Below are 19,306 nucleotides of genomic sequence, written 5' to 3' on the forward strand. Positions count from 1 at the left end.
TCCACAAACAAAAGCCGAACACAATATTATGTAAAAATAAATGATGAGTTTATTTTACATAAGCACTATAGCATTGTAATATATAATACTGATTATTATCAAAGGAAAGGTTAATGATTCCATTTACAGAAAATCTTTACAATACTCAAATTAAATCTAAATTATAGGTCATAGATAAGACTATAGAATCACAGTCACATACGACGTCATCGAAAACAATTACATTAACTAATGTTGATATTGTCTAGATTATTAGTCTACTATTATGTCCCTATGGATTTGGTTATAAACTGTTTACCGCAACAGCTACACAGAAAGTAACCGACATTACAGTAGCAATAATAATGACGTTTTAACAATGAGATGTAGGTTCTCAAATAAGGTACCAATCATTAGCAAAGTTTTGAAACACTATTTTTTATTTGCTTTGGTAGCAATATGGAAAGAGCGTAATGAAACCTCATTGGTGTGATAGCTTCTGTAAATACCTCAATTTCAATTTGGCCACACACATCACAATGTCCCGATTGTATAATACTGCGTGGGCCTATATTCTTTACACTTATGAGTATTATTAAAAAAGTATTTTAACATTGGTAATAAGATAATAATGTTTAAAATATACATGTGTTGATTAATTAACGTTCATCATGATCCATTCCTCAGTAGTTTTATTTTGAAGTAGGTTACCTGTAGTATTTTTTACAGATCATCGCACGAGTTTTAAACAATTCCGACAATTCGTACACCACAGGAGTGAATGTTGTAATTCAGATTTTTTTTAATGACTTATCAGTCACGTAGTCGTGGGGATTTTTGAAAGCCTCGATACGTTTTCTTGAAGTCAAAGTTTAGTCATATCATCTTTACATAGAAAATACTGCTTAGTTGTACATTGTTTGAGAAGTAACAAATTGGCACTGCATCAACATGTTCGACGCTAATGCCCTCAGTGAGTTCGGATATTGATCTATACTCTGTTTTCGCTGACTTTATTTCCTGTCCATGTCATGAGAACATTCCTTGCAATAATTTGAAATACAGTTAGCTACGAAAACATGAATCAGATAATTGCAATTCTATTGGCTAAAAGTGAAGACTTAACTAGCATACATTTGAATAAGCTTACAAAAAAACTTTTAAACAATGACAATGCATTAAATGAATTGAATAATATTAATACTACGATTTCGGCCACCTAAGTTCTTCTTTGTGTAATGCACACAGCATTATATATTATATTTCTTTTTGTATTGATTGTAATAATACAATATCGAAAACATTGATTATGCAGTGCTACAACAACAGACAAGGCAATGGTAGGCCTAAGTCCAGGTATGTGTTTTGAAACAGCAAAGAAACACAAATCAGGTTAAAATAATATCCGAGTATGGTAACGGCACAATGTCTAAAACATTTCATAAAATTGACAATACAAGTTTTAGGCAAAGTAAAGAGATAACACGTTGATTGTTATCGCATTAGATGAATACTACAATACGCATGCGCATTATGAACGCTTTCGATTCACACGAATGAATTGACCTAGGACATTATGTTAAACAAGAAACCAGTTTAAAACAGTTACAAAACTATCTAAAATACACAAATGATGCAAAAATAAGCATTGTTTACAATCATTTAAGCACATGAGGTGCGGTTACAGTTTCTTTTTGTTTTGGGTTTGGTATTTTTTTTACATTTCTTAACATTTACTGACTTGGTGGTTCCATTCACTGTTCGGATACATTTGCTTTTTCTCGTTTGCTTTCCATTGTCTCCACATGTTGCACTGCATTGGCTCCATTTTGACAATTTCCAAGCATACCTGATAAGACAAAAATCAATATTTATTATGTTATGTTTAATTTATACAATGATACTATTATATTTATGTTTATTGAATAGCATATGAATAGTATTTGCTTTTATATATCAATAACCGTGTTGATCACAGCTGCTTATAACCGAAATGTGTGTTTATGAAAAGAAACACAATGGTTCTATTAAGAAGCTGAAATTATATTTTCATTTAAAATTAAAATGCTGATTCAACTTCTGAAAATAACTACAGTACTAGTTTACGCATTAAATCAGTTTGTAAAGGATACTCTGTTGCAACTGTTAATTTGTAGAGAAAACTATTTCTTACACGGATCGTTCTTTGATATTCTAGACAGAGAGCACGTAGACTAGGTAGACTAGGCCTAACGAAGAGACGCTAGTTTCAAAACACTGGGGAAATGGAGTACATGGATGATAATAATGTGGAGAGCCACAAGTCCGTCAGCTCCGAATAGAGTGAGTGAACTTACGTTGGTTTATTTTTCTTTTCTTCGGTGCACGCTTTGATATTACACTCTTTCTTTACTGATTGTTGATTATAGTTTCCCTTCTTACAGGCTTTATTGTTAACGATCTTATCATCTCCAAGTCGTCGGCATTGGAATCTTTTGTAGCTCCAACCTAGTAATCAAATTTGTTCATAATTCTTATAATTGGGATTGCATAGTATTGATAATGCTTCCGATTTAATTAGCAAGATAACGTTAATGCTGAGACTTGACAATAATAATAATGGTACATTTTTACATGATTATTTTTCATTAATATTTTATCATATCATACCTTTTCCGCAAGATTTTGAACATTCTGTCCATCCCTTTGGTTCCCAAGAAAACTTCTTCTTTTCCGTTAAAGGTGTTTTTGGTATACACTGACCTCTTCGACACCACTAAAAATTAACACGCGACATGATATATTTAGAAAGCCCACTACGCAAATCATAAAAGATATTTTTCTATTGATAATACTCTGATTTTATGGGTTGTAACAATTAAAAAGACAAGATGGTATTCTAAGTACAGTATTACAGATAATTTTCTTGAAATGTGTGTAATTAATTACCGTCATTATTGTAAATTATAAGAAAAGACGATCCGGTATACGATACGGTACTGAAAGAAACTAAAAAAGGTAAAAAGTTTGTTGTTCATACCATATTTTCCCCACACTCTGTTCCTTCCAATGGAGGGGTCTGTGCAATATCGTGCAGACAGTAGTTACGATTGCCTTTTGAACTACACAGTAGTAACTCACATGGATCTTTCTGTAATATAAAAGAATCTTGGGTAATTCAAATCAATCCGTCTGTCCTGAAGATATCAGTATGAGAACATGAGAACGTGAAGTTGCAAGACTTCTTAGCTGAGATTTTATAAAGACTAATTATTAAATTATATTGGAAATAAAAAATTAGATAATAAATTGAATGAATATTCCATTTTTGTCAAACATTTTTATTATGATTTTCTTAGGATTTCGTCTCTTCGCTATATTGACCTTAGCTAATTTAAAACATGAAATGGAGGTGGCTAGTGGTAACATATTGGCCTCGATCAAAACTGATAACTTAAATAATGTTAAACATACGTACATTGAACGCCTTATTTGCCCATGGACAGTGTGCAAAATCTCCACCGTGCATAAAGTAACACTGGTCATCGAGTGTAAACTTGATTCCTGGTAGGCTATCCTGTCTCAATCCACCAACGAACGGGTTGTCATGAAGACACTTGTAACTTCTGAAACATCAAAACGACAGCATTGTATAAGAAGAATTTAGAACGATAAATATTGAATAGTTTATATTCAATTTATTAATTTCATTGTTGCTCTCAGTTTCAGGCCTAACTGTATCTTCGGAGACAGTCATTTAATTAAATTGCTAAAAATGCTACATTGGTCTATGCCATACATCCACCGTACTAATTCGAGGGTAAGAGTTGATAGAACCTTGACTTTTCGCGGTATATATAAAGAAAGATTTACATACGAGATGTTCTTCTCGAGAAGTCTTGCACTACATGTTGACCAAAAGAAACCAGCAAGTTGTGATGTAATCTTGTCTGCCATCAATGATCCCTTGGCCGCCGCACTCTGACATCCAGACTTTGCATTGTCATGTTCAAATCCAAGTCTAAAAGAACGATCGTAAATGACCAATGGAAAAGCAATTTTATACTGTAACGTTAGTCACTTCAAGTCGAATATTGGAATTATTATGCCACTAAAAGTTAATTTAATGAAAAAGTTTATTTGTTATATAAAAAATGATAGGTATCTTGTTTACTTACAAATGGCCAATTTCATGAGCCAAAACCAACGCTGACCGAAGCCCTGAATCTTTGCCAATAATACAACTCTGTCGATCTCCACATATTGTACCGACGAGAGCATATCCTAATTAAGAAAAGTTCGGAATCAATAATGCACAAGGAATTCAAAATGTGATTATAGTATACGATTATAGTTTTAACTTTCAATTTTTGTGTATTTTTTTGTAAAACTGTTATTGTTGTTGTTGTGAACTGTTGTTGTTAACTGTTGTTACACGCTGACTATGAATGTTTCTTACCAGCTCGTTTTGTTGTTAGTCTGGTTAGATATATGTTTATATCTGCTTTTTTGCCGATTCCGTTTTCTTGATATGTATTTCGACTAGACCAAGCGCAAGCTTTGGCCAAACTCTTTTCCATACTGTCCGGAGAAATCATTTTTGACGACTATAAATTAAAATGGTAAAACAAAAATCTTATCTTAATAATTATAACAATAATAATGCAATAAATGTATTTATTTAATACATTTATTTATACATGTATTTGTCTGCACTGTGTTACTCGAATACACAGACACTTGTACTCATGAATGTTGGTGTCATGTGCACTTTTCGTACTTTCTCACATTATTTGAGTTAATGTCATGCAATATTATACCACAGTTAAAAAGGCAGTACTAAACTAAAACTAGTACAAAATGTAAACGGTGACGTAAGTAAAAGAAAACTAGTCTTACCACTGATTGGCCAACTTTAACCAATTTAGTAACGATGAAATTGATTTCTGTTCCAAGACTTTGGTGATGGAATGTCTGGTCTACCTGTTGTAAGATTATATGTTTTTGTGACAAATTAAGTACAACGAGTACCATTAGTGATTTGGATAAAATATCAATCATCTCATTTATAATTGAACACAAGTGAGATTTTAATTGTAATATGATATATCCTTTAAAAAAAATATTGCACTTATTATTATGATATATTAGATTTCAGTGATATATAACTTGCACATTTCTATATAATTGGGGAAACCGTAAATCATTTAATATATGTAACATATCAGGTGTCATTAAATGTTCTTTTAGAATTATGTTTTATAGTTTGATTTAAATCTTTAAAAAAATATTAAGTTAAAATGGAAACCTAGTTACATTTTAGGGTTACAATTTTGTTAATAAAAATAATTATTTGTTATTGTTCGATTTAAATCTTTAAACAAATATTAAGTTAAAATGGAAACCGAGTTTTTGTTAATAAAAGTACAGTAAAAGAATAATAATCCTTCAACTTCAAATATAACTATAAAAATATTAGATGCCATATTCGAGAAGCTTTCATCTATGGTATTCTATAGTCACAATTTCACATCCATTATATTACTTACAATATTTATGAGTGTTAATACATATTCCTTCAGATCACGTGTTCGATGGAATTCTTGCATTGAGTAGTCAACATTAACGATGACTTCTGCGTAGTACTTGCTAGCTCCTCGTTTTTGTCTTCTTTTCAAATTATTATCTGCTCTTTTGTTTTTATTTTTTGGATCTGGTGTATCTATTGAAATGATAAGTAAATTAAGTAAGTGGAAGTGGGCTGGACATATCAGTAGGAGAACAGACAATAGATGGACTAATGACATCATGGAGACCGATGGATGGGAGCAGAAATAGAGGAAGACAAAGAGTGAGATGGCGAGATGAAATAGACAAGTATTGGGGTACAGTGCAGTGGCAGTGAGCAGCTAGAGATCGTACACTATGGCGGAAACATGCTGAGGCTTTCGTCCAGCAGTGGACTGACAACAGCTGATGATAATGATTGAAATGAAAATACTGTTTATGTAATTTAATTTAATTTTTTTTATTTAAAAAAAAATGTTGTACATGATTATCCATTAGATTTGTATTCCCATCATTATTTGAATGTGTCGTGCATAAATTGTTGAATTCCAACCCACTGCTTTTATTTTTGTATTACGATTCAAGACTGATTATAAAGAGTTTATTGTACAATATTATTTAATAAGCAATTAAATATAATATCACCCCACTACCCTTCCTAGAATTTATACGAAATAGAAATAAGATCACTTTAACGACTTCCTTCCTTATATTCTCATAAAAAAACACTCCAATGCAGAACAGGTAAGTGTTGTCCTCCTGTTTCAATTATATTTATGTTAGACCACATAATGCATTGATTCTTAGGTAAGCTGGAGATTTAGATTGACTTAGACATTTGAAATCAGCTATTTGAATCAGCCACCAACATAGACACACATCACATTGTGGAAAACATTAACAAAATATTAACGAATTAAATATCCGATAACTCTGAGCTTAAGTACGGTACTTGCTTAGCATGGACGTCGCCAGAATTTACATTCAAAAGGGGCGTTCACAGCAGCACCCTATCCTTAAGATTGAGACACCCATTGATTTTATCTTTATAGTTTAATTACATTATATATCAATGATATTTCATGAAATAATACTAAATGGAGAAATGCGACAACCAACCGATATGCGACTGTATTAAGTAAATCTAAATAGCAGTTCAACTAGGCACAGGTGCAAATGTTCATCCCTTGATCTTCACATTGAATTGAAATTGACCGGCATATACTTCCCATACGTTTTTCATATCACTCTGTATCTCACTTAAGTGTTTCCAGATTCCATTAACTTAACAAAAACAAATTCAACCGCGATGGGAAGTAGAAACACACTGTCCATTTATTTACATCGAATGTAGGATAACAGATAAAGTAAGACTTCCGTACCAGTTTCAAAATTTTAATAGGATGGGAAATACACCTGCTAAAATACATAGCAGGTCTAAAGTAATTTCTCCGCCGTCTAATTTTAACTCACTTTGATCTGTAGTTGGCAATTACCGTTATAACATCAACTCGCCAACCAAAATCCGTTTAAACATTCTTAGCGTCACGTTATATCCTACATCATTTTCTTAATATTTAGCCATGCTTAGAAGATCACTATCCTGATGAACATTTCATGTAGGAATAATAATATTAAAGAACAATGTGATGTGGTGTAAATGTTCTTTAAAGAAAAACCTTTGAGGGAAATACGAAAACAGTTAAGTCTTGTCAATATTTCATTGCAATACAATTTATCCAAAATCATTCATGACAGTCGTTAATTCTCAAGATCATCACAGTTAAGAATATTATGAGTGACATGGCAGGGAGGAATACTGACTTCTGTTTGTTTATCAAGTATTCAGAAAACAGTCGTATGATACTGTTGACAGACAAGACTACAGCAAATTGCTTCCAACGATGCTATGAATTAAAATAATCTTTAAAACAAAGTGCCAAACAAAATTAGGCCATGAAAGTGAATTATCTAAGAAGCCAACTTTTTGGTTATGGCCACTGGTGACAACGGTGATGGAAATAGTTATTGCTATTCTACTCAGTTCACAGAACGTGGCATAAGATAGAGTAAAATAAATTGTTAGGTAAACGTTTACGTAATAATAATAATATTTATTATATTCGGTTTATGTTATATTATGAATCCAGAAGTCCCTTCAATACTTTGTGCATTTTAATCTATTTTAATAATTGCAATTTCTTTGTTGTTTTATTGTTTTAATTATACCAAGCAAAACGAATTTCCATTTCCATGGACCAATAACATTTCTTGAATCACCATCATCAGTCATAAATGTACAGGATCAAAGTGGTCACACACTGACAGCAATAATTAAGTTTTAAACTGGGAATACACAAAAGCTGGTTAATAGCAGACTTTCAAATACATTTCCTCGAAAACAATCCGACTATAACCGCACAACTGCGCAATCCAAAAGGAACAATAATAATTAAATTTAAAAAAATTCAAATTCAAATTCAAAAACTTTTATTATTATTATGACATACTACAAAACACAAAAAAATATCTATTGCACACCTTGTTATATGTTATAATTGAGCTGGGAATAAACGAATTATGATACCTAGTAGTTCTAGATAGGATACAACACAAACGACAGTCAGAACGCCGTAGGTTGTACTCTGCAAACAGCGGATGGCTGTGATTGTACATAATACGTTTGACCAGCGTTAAAACAGAATGATCAAACTTAAATTCAAGATCATTTACAGGAACGTTTAACATTCTACTTTATTTACGCACAATTCTAAATATCCTTCCTCTATCTTTTGCATTAATGCTACTACCTAGGATGGCATAGCAGAAAGATATCACGCTAAGGACCATTGATTTATAAAACATATGAGGATTTTATTATATACTTTAAATTTGATAATTACATGAAATTAAAAAACGACTCACCATTTCTAAAGTCTAATATAGTATTGGTATCTTGATTAAAGTGTGTAATTTTGTGAAGCATTCCAGCGTCTGTATTTTCTCTATCTTTTATTATAGGTTCAATTATGTATTCCCCTCCTTGATATTTGAATACACCATTCTGCAATACAACAAATATTCAATATGGTATAATTTTAAATGTTAGATCAAAATTCTTTAAAGCACTGTCCGCATGGAAAGTACCGTTTAATTGAATAAACATTTTCAACGGAAACTATCAATTTTTTTTTCAATGTCAATTATAATATAATAAGAACCACACAATCATTTTATTATGTGTATATCGTAATAGTTGTAGTTAAGTTGCACTGTACTGTATTTACATTCAAGTAATCAATGTCAAATTGAACCATGTTTGCAATAAAACGACTCGCTTCCTTTGGGTTGGCTTGTTAATACTGATAAGACGATCATCAGCTGTATAATATAGTGACCAATCCTAATATAATATTCTACTGAGATGATAAAGTGCGTAATTATTAGTTATCACGCACGTTATATTGCTATAGGGAATTTGAATCACAAATAGTTTACGAAAAGTCATACAGTAATAATATTCACTAATTTTCTCTTTCAGACAGTTTTACTTAATAACTATATCATAAAACTCTCGTCATCATTGCTCATAATCATTAAATCAGAGCATTACGTTTCAAGTTCAACAAACTAATATCATTGGCATTAAGTTTAAAGACTGCTACTAAATAATGTCTTTATTCAAATATACAGTATTTGAGGATATAAGGATATATTGTATTATTTTTTATTTCTATGACTCTCTTTGAGTCGAGTTGTACAAAAAGCCATACAATGGTCTTTCATTAATTTTTCGATGGATGTATTTTGCTTCTGTTAGTTTTTTGTTTATGTTTCATATCCAGATTTAGTTTTTGGTCTGCCAACTCTTTTAACTTTCCGTAAAGTCAAAAGCTAATTTGTCAGGAGTCCAATTGGAAGTCTCTGCAATATGTCTTGTTCATTTTGTATTTTCTCTTCCTTAATATATTTTACCATTTTAAATTCATTTTATTCAGGATAAATACATAAAACCTAAAAGTTTGATGTATTTATCCTGAATAACAGGATATAGATCGTTCACCTAATTATTACTATTATTTGTATATTAAAAGTAATAAATGGTTGACACTCACCATTCCATCACAAATACTTATGGCTACTTCTGAGAATTCATCATCGACAATGCTGCCAACAAAGAAACATTGTTTCTCATGTGATGCTCTGACGTCTACTATTCCGTCCTCAGTTGCTGTTTCTACTGAAAAGCCTGGGCCAAGTAAATGTTCATTACGGGTGAGGTTTAGGATCAGGATGACACCGTAAAAATTCATACCAAAGTACCTATTTGGGTCATTGGTTGAACCAGCCTCGTTACTTCGTCGTACACGATTATAATCTTTTCTGATCTCATCTTCTTCATTAAATAATTCGAAGGATACAAATTCACCCTCTGAGTTTGAGACAAACGGCCGAACCATTGTTACACTCTCTGTAAGATATGTTTATACGCAAAATATTTTAATACAAATATCTGTTCTGTTCCAAAGAGAGAGTATCACGTAATGTATTATATTTTATTTACATAACTTACCGTATTCTGCATTGGAATTTGGAACATCAAAGTAATAATTAGGCCTACTTTGATGTTCCAAATTCCAATAAAGAATACGGTAAATTAGGCCTATTTATAACAAATATGTAATTATCAGTAGGCCTAACTATGCGAGCTGAGGTTATGCATTTTCTTTTTACATAACCTCATTAAACAAACTATAACCGCACTCATATTCAAGCTAATATGTTGCTAAAATACAACCTGCACCCCTGGTATTATATTGAGCAGGAGAACTTTAAACATAAACAGGCTACGAAATCTAAATGTATAATCATTATAAAGGATTTGACTCATCATTATTATCACACTAAACTATTTCTGTGTACTTCGGAAAACTTGACTCAATAAATAATTATAACTAATTATTAATAATTAAGAACTCGTCAGTTCAAGTTGTGATATCAAAGCCAGCGCTAACGAAGTTTGATGTCTTAGATTTCCGAGGAAGACAGTCTGCCATTTAACATATTTTGTAAGGAAGATTTTCTTCATAAACTAGGTTTAATATCCTTAGTTAGGTAGAATATTCTTCTTTGGTATTTGTTTTCAATAATATTGGAAACAAATGCCAAACCTCAAACCGGATATATAACAAGAGATGTTATGATGTTGTTGAAACCTTTTTCAGCTTTTAACTATTTAACTGACTGGTTTAATCAGACTTGATATTGCTTTTGTGTTTCAGAAGCTAAGCTCTCGGCTGCATATACAGTAAACTGATCTGAATCGAACTATTTACAATTTACTAGTTTATCAAATGTGCATTCATTTATTTATTTATGCGTGAATGTATCATAACATGATATACCGTACATTTATTATATTTATTATTTTTGTTTAGATTTAATCGGATTTGATTACATTTTTATGTTGTGTGAATATAATAAAACTAATTTGTTTGTTATGGAGAGGTGGGTATTAAAGGCATCGCAAACTATAACCGCAGCGCTTCAATCGTTTACTGTTTAATGTATCCCCAATTAAATTGCTGGAAACTTAAGCTCTTCCTTAACTTTGCGACAATTTTTGCCTTGAGGCACTTGGATAAAATTCAAAATTTCAGGTCAGTGGTAATCGTTATTATGCCTTATAAATTTACACTAAATAGTACTCTCGTCATAATCACTATATACTGAATTACGCACAGCATTCTTCATTCGTTGATTTGATATGTTAATTTTTCACATAAGAGTCAACCACCAAAGAGGTGCAAAGAAAGAAAGGGGTACACGTGCGCACGAACTTTGTCATATTGGTTGTTCAAAAAGAGTTAGGCCTATCAACTTATAATTAGGAAGCCTAGGAATATACCCACGCACTATCTGAGGCGTCGACTAGTTTTAAGAAAAGACAAACATTTCCGTTTGGAAATATTTATATCTAACCTAAACTAGTTGAGATCGAAAAGTGTCAATCTGATATTATTAATAATTTGCTTAAATTGGTTTATTGGAATGATCACGTGTAATAAGGCGACAGAATGACTGTTTTGCTAATACCCGTAAGGACGGCGTAACCCACATCTAATCATACTAACATGGGTGTTTCATTTCATTTCCGTATTTATTAATACTAAATACACATTTTATATTTATAAGTATGTAGAAATTATAAATCAATGTAGCATAAATAACTTTGGGACAAATTTTAATTCTAATGTAATTTAGTACTTAATCACTTGATGCATAACTTACCCTCAGTTTCTGCTGGACTGGCACATATTAGCAATATCTGAAATACAAAATTAGTAAATGGTTTTAGTCACAAATAATTATCAGTCAAGCGAGTGACGGACAAGCTAACTTGCGACAGCACGGTAACTGTTATCATTCAAATCTGTTTCATAAATATACCAATTTAGACAAAAAGAAACTATACAAAAGTATAATTGAGACCTGGTATTACCAATAGACCAATTGTGCTTTGTCATTTTATAAATAAGTGACAGAAAACATTAGAATAATTCATTTGTCTCTCAGACTTTCATTTTTTTCATGTTGAATAGATTTCTTTGCTACGTACGTTTTTGGTCGCGTTGACGATCATTTATCTTTCTCGACAAACATAACAAGCTCTTACCCCTTCAAATATAGGTCACATTCAACAGTTCATTAGAAGGCAGCTTGATGTGATTAGTGCGAATGTCATATAAATAACAGTTAATGTGATCAAATCGTACATCAACTTAAATTATCTGTACTTAGCCATGAATTAAGGTTTAATTTAATTTTCAGCCTTACGGTTACTAAATAATTTACTTTTGAAAAAAAAACCATACATTTCCAAATGTTTGCAACTGATTCAACTGATTACCCCATCTACATTATTTTCTAAGTTCTGATTCAATATACTAGTATAGCTTACTTTATAATCAAGATAATATACTAAGTATACACTGTAATCATCCCTCCATGCTGTAATTTACCTCACCGACGTAATACTATACACACCCTTAGGGTAATCACATAATTTACAGGGGCCAACATCTATTGCCCTAGGGTGGAAAAAGATAATAAGTGTCGGACATCTACATGATATCACACCTCCAATTTCCTTCGAAATTGTCTAAACATCTCGTGCCATAAGGATGAGAGTTAATCGCATCCCCCATGGGTCTTACGCTGACTGTCCTTAGCCTTGCTTACAACCATAAGGGATGTCACAATTTTCAAGGAAAACACAAACTGGATTAACCAGGAATCGTTGAACTCTAATTTGTTGAGGTAGTATTCATCCATTCGAAATGCATTACCTTATTGACTTTGAATATCAGACGGTACAACATTCATTGAATTATTATCTTATTTCAGTCTTAACTTATATAGAAGACATTGTAGAAACGTGTAATGTTGGCATTCCTAAAGGAAGGATAACTCTTATACGTAAACTAATATATTAATTAGGTTTAAAGTTTTCTACAGATAGCCCTAGTAAAAAATACCAAATGTAACATGTTTACAGAAACACAGGTGAAAATTTACAAAATAATTGTATCTAATAATATTTATAAATCCAGATTTAGAAACGATTTCAAACAATGCCCGAAAGGAAATTCTGTTCTAGGCCTACAATTTACGATCATTGTTATCAATCCAAAAATGATAATATCATGCAACAGTGGATGTCACTCTTATGATGCAAATCAAAAAGCACTACAGCTATTATACAAAAAAATACATTGGAAAAATGTTATTAGGCTTATTGTTGTTAAAGATTGCACTCGGAGAAGATATTTTAGAAATAATGGATTTTTCTACAATAGTATCCAGATATTTATACAATTTGAAGAGCTCTGCGTTCAATTTTCATGTAAATATTATGTGTCTTTATGTATGTATTTTTTTTTTAAATATTAGTACTTCATTATTTTGTTTATAAGTGGATAGCAATCTTACGACGTTTGAAATGTTATCACTTCAAAGTGTGTTTATCAGAGTACATTCTTGGCTTGATTTGCAGACGAACTTATGAGTCACTGTCGGATAAATAAGAAGTACATAGACCCACTTTATGATATTTTGTTGTTTTTTTTACAAAACATTCTAGACACGATCCCATTTTTTAGTATCTGTTATTAGGTCTAATTGTGTTATTGTTCAGTGGAGTTATGTTTGGTAACTGTGGTAACATTCATAAGGCCATTTTTTTTGTATTAGGAATTTTACTATTAACTGTGATGTATCAACATAATATTGAGTTATTAGTGCACACATACCTTATAGGCCCCTACTTTAAACTACCAATATTATTTTTTAACTCGGCCTTAATGATTCTACTCGTAATATGCCTATCTGAATACAGTGTGACAGGATGGGTGTGTAAAAAATGAGATAAGGTTATGGAATAAATTTAAAATATTATATATATTGGTGAGAGTATACACATTAAAACATAATGTTGTATACATTTCTTAAGTTGGACAGTATGTTCGAAATCAATTCAGGCAATTGTTAATAGAGAATCAAAGTTTTTTCACATAGGCCTAAAGGACGTTTGTGGGATTATATGTAACTTATTTGTGGCTTAAAGAAGAAAACCTTGGCAATGAATAACACCAGGAAGTTCATTAAAAACTAATTTTATGGAACATGCAACTGTTCACACGATTGATGTTTAAGGTTTTAATACATTCAAGCTTATTAAATCATCTATCATTTAATGGTTTGTCATGTGGACCATTCTAATGTTTTACATTTAAGTAAACCTATATTAGAACATCTAGCATCATTATTAGTTCAGATTCACATAAATAGGCCTGAACATCAAAATAGTTTAAAGTGACCAAAGACTCAGAAGTGAGGGTGACGAAAATACTTGCTTTAACATTACAGTGCACATCTCAATAGCATTATAATATACCTATGTCTTTATTAATTCATCATAGATTAGAATAAATGTCACAATATAAACAATTTTATTTTATCTATATCTATCAATAACAACCGATACGAATCGATATTGATTCATTGAAAGTCAACATAGTGAATATTCTTATTAAATTGGAATGTTGAGAATCTGATTTAGAATCAAATCAAAAGGAAACAGCGTTACATTGTGTGGAGTGCCCAGAGTGATGACTAAACTAATACAACACGATTCCATATATTTATATATTGTAAGGTTCCGTTAATTTGTAATCGGGAAGTTCACTATAATACATTGGGGATGCTGACACAATCCATTAATAATAATACCGTATGAGTGAGAAAGCATTGGGAACATTATTTATATAATAAAATGTTCGTGTATACTTACAATATAAATAGGCCTAATTATCTTCTTGACAGACCAAATTTTAATGGAACCAGTTTTCAATTTTAGGGTTAAGATCAAACACAGGCTATCAACTTATTTGTATTTGTACCGTAAGTGGTCAAATGAAACTACGGGTTTTGCATGCTACTGTATGTATTTCAATGGTGAATTTAAAGATTGGAACATTTTTTATTGAACTGTAACGCATGTTGTTGCTTGGAAATAGTTACTAAAAATGTAAAAATAAATTAAAAATCTGCTTGACAGGTATTTTTATACACGTTATTTACATTACAGAACTGCCACGTACAAGTTCGCGTGTAATTTGACAGAATACAAATTAGTTTAAAGATGTGTGTGTATTGGAAATGAATTTGTATTTGTAAGATTATTGCAGTTAAGCAACTTAATTGGCTATTGGTGACTTTATTTCTATTCATCGTAATACACTATGATATATAACTGCTAAATGAATGACAGTTTTACCTAGAAAAGAAAAAGAACGACGTTATCAATCTATACAATTATACATTTTAATAACATAACATAATGATAACAATTCACCTATATCGATGTGATCACTACTGTAATTTTCATCCGGCTAATTAGTAATAAGAAAATCATTTTAATTGGGTGCCAGTTTTTAATTTGAGATGATTTTTTTCAGATAGGTTAATTTCTTCGGTATTTTCGGTGTATTGTGAGCTATGAAATAAATGTAACAAGTATTTTTTTATGAGAAATTGCTTCTTAAAAAACACATTTATCATCAACCTATTCGGATCTATGGAAATGAGCAATTACCCATTGCAAAGAAATTACTTTCATCGTGATAGCAACCAACCTTAAACATCCTTTGGTTGAACTAGTTAGAGGTTGCTGTATTTTAGTCGGTTATGTCATTATAATCAACGGGAAATTGAAATATCAAGCAAAACACGCTAAATATTGTTATGTTATAGTTGAGATGATATAGGCCTACACATTAATAATGTTTATGAGTGCAATGGTACAATTATAGGTATATCTTTGGGAAAGATGGCATGTTATAGCTAAAATTATTTCTCCATGGTTAGTCTCAGTATATATAGGCTAAGTTGTGCCTTTAAAATATAGTTTGTTTATAACTTTCGGTTGACGACAAACCAGGAGGCAGAAAATATTCCGACAGAAGATAGCTGTATTTTATGACTATACTACAATAACAACGCAAAAGTGCAATCACATGAACATCATTTATTATGTGAATGTAACTTAGAATATGCCGTGTATAGTTATGCAATGAAATGTTTATTAAAATAAGTGAGTGATATAAATTATATAAAACTAGTAGTCATAAATAGATTACTCGAGGGTTAAATATTAATACGTCCCTGGGCAGAGGTGTTAAACTTTCATTTTGAGCGTCTGTGCTACCTTAATCGTTATACGCAGGGTCAGATTACAGTTTTATTTGTATATAAATCCATTTATATCATTATGCGTTTATATATTTATTTTAAATTCCAGTAGGTGCATAAGTAAAGCAATAACTACAGTACGGTAACCAATATAATTAATTTTATATACTGTATAATTAATTATTGCTTAGTGTGCACAGCAGTAACAATAGTGCAGTGCTTAAAACGCATTCAATGTCTAAAGAAACATTTCTCGTGACCAAACGTAGGTGGGTGGAGGAGGTTAGTTGGGAGATAGGACTAGGTTAAATTTGGGTTGCTAATTGGGCATGGTGATGTAGGATAATCCTTAAGAGTATATTATACTTGTAGAAATCTAACTACGGTCATTGTGTTTTCTTGTTTTCAATATATACACATAAAGCATAAATTCATGAATGTATAGGCCTACCCATTAAAAATGTATACGTAGAACATATAAATAATAAACACTGACTGGTAGGCATCACAGCAACAATACTATTACCTAGCCCAACGCGCGCCACAACATTATATTTCTGTCTTATTATTACTGTGTGCTCACATGATATAGACAATATATTAAAGTACGATTATTTAGAAAGTTTTGTAGTTGTTGAACGCCTAGAATTGTGACATCTGAGAAACAACGTAGACTAGGCCTACATTTTTTATTCGTGATTTCCACCAAGTAGGCCTACTCATCTTAAACATTTCACATTACATAAATACATAGGCTAACCTAATATACCTTACCTGAACAGACACAGTCAGAAGCACTAGAACCTTATGAGTATCTCCCATCTTTATCCAGTAGCTGATAAACCGTCTTGCTCCCAATCGGCGTGGAACAAAGATTTTAACATTCAATGTCAAGGCAGTCTTGAAGGTGACTGTCGACTGTTGGAATTACTTACGTTTCCGTAGGTTTTAAGACGTAGACTATTCCATTTTATAGTGACGTCATTTTGACCTAGGCATTTCTTGATGGTTATTAGTCCACCTCTATGAGGAGAGAATACATAATAATAAATAAAATACTGTAAAGGTCCTAGGCCTTCTCAATATCTAAACCTAAAATATAGACTAAAACAAGGAAAGAGCAATAATCTTTAATCGTCCTAAGAGCAACTTGTGTTATTTATTGTATTCCGCAGAGCATTACCCGTGACGCCACAGTACATGACTTGACATGACAATAGTCTATCTATACGTACTTCATAATTACGTAATTCATCGTTACGTCATAAATATATTCATGACCGTCAAAGCTGGTAGTAACCTGTTTATATCCAAGATGACCGGTTAGCTCAGTCGACTTAGCAGGGTCGTGTTAACAACACGGATGTCATGGGTTCGAACCCAATGCTGGTCGTGGTGGAATTAAGTTAAAGCTATGGAGCTACTGCTGTGTGGGGTTCACATAATTATACGTCCCCCGTTCCACCACACAAGCAAGTCTATGCATCTAGTGACGCCTGGAAACGACACAATGTCTCTGCCACATCATTGAGGTCGCTTCCACGACATTACCAGATGTAGGGAGAGGACATGACAATAGTACTGGGTCACTTAAATCTTGGTTCAGTCAGTATTTTTTTTGTGTGGATTCGATCTCGTAAATGTTATGCTTAGCGCCCTCAATTTTGAGAACACAAATACATGTCAGCAAATTAGGAACAAATGTAGAACATTGTAAAGATGATGCCGATGGGTGTGGAGTGTTTCTGTAAGATCAATGTTGGGTCACGAAAATTCCCAAAATAGGATCATGGGGTCGTGGTCAAAAAAGGTTGCGGAACGTCGTATAACTGCCTTTTTTTAATACGCAAATCTAAACATGAATTATTATTTGTAGCGTGTACAGTTATTATAAAAATTGGCGCAAAAAAATGTGTTGGTATAGAAAATACATTCTTTATGAAGAAAGCCATACAATACAATGTTTTATAGGCATATACAGTTTTGGAGTTTCTAAATTTATATTGTTCTAAATATGTGTTTTACTTTGTTAAAGAACTTATTAATTCAATCTGTTTTTTCCTTTTCCTTCACTTCTTTTCTTTCTATGTATTTATGTTGCAATTTCACCATACCGTTATGTATCAACAGCTCATATGTCATGTAATTCTTTAACTTAAGCTCTGTCTACAATATCAAACTATATGTGACAAAAGAATGCGATTGCCTATATATGGACACGATGACGTCATATCACTACCACATTTTTTTGGTCAATCTAGTTTGATAGTGTAGACAGAGCTTTATTTGATCTTTGATGACATACTGTTTCATTTTATGTTTACGTACGTTTTTCTTTTATTTAAAATGTTAGTGACAAATGGCCTAATGTATGATCATAGTATATATCTTTTCAACTGCTAACTGTATAGGGTTTCCTTTGGTCTCAATTGTTTACAACATACATATTTCTATTTGTAATTTGTTATATTGACCTCTGACCTAATAATAATATATATAAATAAATACTAGTCGTACACACTTTGATTGACAAAGTTTATATAGTGGGCGTATAGTATTAATATTCTGCCGTTAAAATACAATGTATCTTTACTTTGATACGGAAAACATCAAAACAATTAAGACTGAAAAATCGACACTTTTATCATAAGATACAACTTTTAATGGAGGAATTACTTGTATGGACTGATATGTGTAAAGAATAACTTTAAGTTACTATTCTGATTAATAAACTGAAAATTACCAGACTTCGAGTTGTGTGTAAGTTAAATAAACAACCAGAAAACCTACTGTGAAATTCTCCTACAAAAGATTTCTGATTAATGAATATATATTTTTGTGTCTTAATGCTGTGTGTAGACTAATTTCACTACAAGTATGTATATGAATTTGGTGTAAAGGTAGGTTCAGTTGACTAACAATAGAACAGGAACGCCAAAAACAAACGGGTGAATTTGAAAAGAAATAGCTTTTTAAAACTACTCGTATCAAAAAACCTGTACATTAAATCAAATTATGTTTTAAAATT

The 19,306-nt window shown here is 31.7% G+C and overlaps 1 protein-coding gene across 1 annotated transcript; it reads right to left on the minus strand.

Moving 5' to 3' along the window:
* Window positions 1-26: 26 nt before the first annotated feature.
* Window positions 27-17,232, minus strand: LOC144844858 (A disintegrin and metalloproteinase with thrombospondin motifs 3-like). The gene is made up of 14 exons (XM_078701953.1): window positions 17,053-17,232; window positions 11,818-11,854; window positions 9,642-9,997; window positions 8,452-8,590; window positions 5,508-5,680; window positions 4,858-4,941; window positions 4,418-4,565; window positions 4,137-4,242; window positions 3,836-3,979; window positions 3,437-3,584; window positions 2,999-3,109; window positions 2,629-2,734; window positions 2,316-2,466; window positions 27-1,828 (listed from the first exon to the last, which is right to left on the minus strand). The coding sequence occupies exons 1-14, from the start codon at window positions 17,098-17,100 to the stop codon at window positions 1,642-1,644; spliced, it is 1,938 nt and encodes a 645-aa protein (XP_078558079.1). The 5' UTR covers window positions 17,101-17,232; the 3' UTR covers window positions 27-1,641.
* Between the last annotated feature and the right edge of the window lie 2,074 nt (window positions 17,233-19,306).

Source organism: Antedon bifida, chromosome 6, assembly GCF_963402885.1.
Source record: "Antedon bifida chromosome 6, ecAntBifi1.1, whole genome shotgun sequence".
NCBI lineage: Eukaryota > Metazoa > Echinodermata > Crinoidea > Comatulida > Antedonidae > Antedon > Antedon bifida.